A 1,440-nucleotide genomic window follows, 5' to 3' on the forward strand; every position below is an offset into this window, starting at 1 on the left:
GTTAACTATTGACACATTGAGGAGGAAAACGTAAACAAAGGTTGTTTGTGGTGTTTTCTCATATAAATCAGTGAATTTCCAGCCAATTCGAGATGGCTCACTACAAAGGAGCAGCCAGTGAGGCGGGGCGCGCCATGCAACTGATGAAGAAGCGTGAAATAGCGCAACAGGAGATTGAGTTCAGGAAGAAAAAGATTGAGGAAGATTTGCGAGTGCACAACATTGAGAATAAATTTGCTAGCCACTATGATGCAGTGGAGCAGCAGCTCAAGAGCTCCACCATCGGTCTGGTCACGTTGGATGAGATGAAGGCCAAGCAGGAGGACATTGTGCGGGAGCGCGAGAAGAAGTTGGCACAGAAGAAGGAGGAGAAGGATAGGGAGAAGCTACGTGCTCTGGAGGCCAAACAGGCTGAGAAGAACAAGCAGCAGAAGCAAATCCAGGCGCTGTCTTTCAATTTAGAGGACGAGGAAGACAATGAGGAGGAGGAGGAAGAGGCGGAGAAGGAAGAGGAAGATGATGAAGAGGAATCAGAAGAGGAGGAGGAGAGTAAGAAAAGAAGCTGGATGGACATCGATGAGGTGCCCAAGAAGAAGATCAAGAAGAATCCAGATGTGGACACATCCTTTCTGCCAGATCGCGAGCGAGAGGAGAGGGAGAACCGATTGCGGGAGGAATTGAGGCAGGAATGGGTAGCTCAGCAGGCGGCGACGAAAGACCAGGAAATCACCATTACCTTCAGCTACTGGGACGGTTCTGGACACAGACGCAGTGTGACTATGAAGAAAGGACACTCCATTTACCAATTCCTGCAGAAGTGCCTCGAGTTGTTGCGGAAGGAATTCAGCGAACTGAAAACCGTAATGGCAGATCAGCTTATGTACGTCAAAGAAGATCTCATTCTGCCTCATCATTACACCTTCTACGACTTCATTGTGACGAAGGCGAGAGGCAAGAGTGGACCGTTGTTCCAGTTTGACGTCCATGATGACATCCGCATGATCAGCGATGCGACAATCGAGAAAGAGGAGTCGCACGCAGGAAAAGTCCTGCTCAGATCGTGGTACGAGAGGAATAAGCACATCTTCCCGGCCAGCAGATGGGAGCCGTACGATCCTACAAAGACCTACGATAAGTATACCATCAAGGATAAGAAATCCAAGTGAGTTTCCCCGTGCTGATTGATAAATTGTAAAATTGTGTGTAATTTGAAATAGTGATAATAAGAAGAAAAGGAACGGAAAAATTGAGATGGATTCAAGCGAGACACTCTTCCTTGATTGTGTCCTGACTTAGCAACTGCACACAAGGTCCCTCTGTGGTGTGGCTACAGAAGCTCATATGGGGGAGGATTTGTAAGCCCCAATGATTCACTCTTCGGCGCCAACAGGATTTGCCGCTCCGCGCTGAGGTCCCTCAGTCGTGTCGCGATCCTCGTGT

General features: G+C 48.5%; 1 protein-coding gene across 1 annotated transcript; it reads left to right on the forward strand.

Moving 5' to 3' along the window:
* The first annotated feature begins 9 nt into the window (after positions 1 to 9).
* On the forward strand, positions 10 to 1,243 carry LOC132257716 (protein FAM50 homolog). Its single transcript, XM_059754736.1, has one exon. It carries the CDS (start codon positions 93 to 95, stop codon positions 1,164 to 1,166), a length of 1,074 nt encoding a protein of 357 aa, XP_059610719.1. The 5' UTR covers positions 10 to 92; the 3' UTR covers positions 1,167 to 1,243.
* The last annotated feature ends 197 nt before the right edge of the window (positions 1,244 to 1,440 follow it).

Source organism: Phlebotomus argentipes, unplaced genomic scaffold, assembly GCF_947086385.1.
Source record: "Phlebotomus argentipes unplaced genomic scaffold, Phlebotomus argentipes genome assembly scaffold_4, whole genome shotgun sequence".
NCBI lineage: Eukaryota > Metazoa > Arthropoda > Insecta > Diptera > Psychodidae > Phlebotomus > Phlebotomus argentipes.

Bases quoted from the DNA above. Each gene is read 5' to 3' on its own strand.
- LOC132257716 (XM_059754736.1), top strand. From the start codon at position 93: ATGGCTCACTACAAAGGAGCAGCCAGTGAGGCGGGGCGCGCCATGCAA.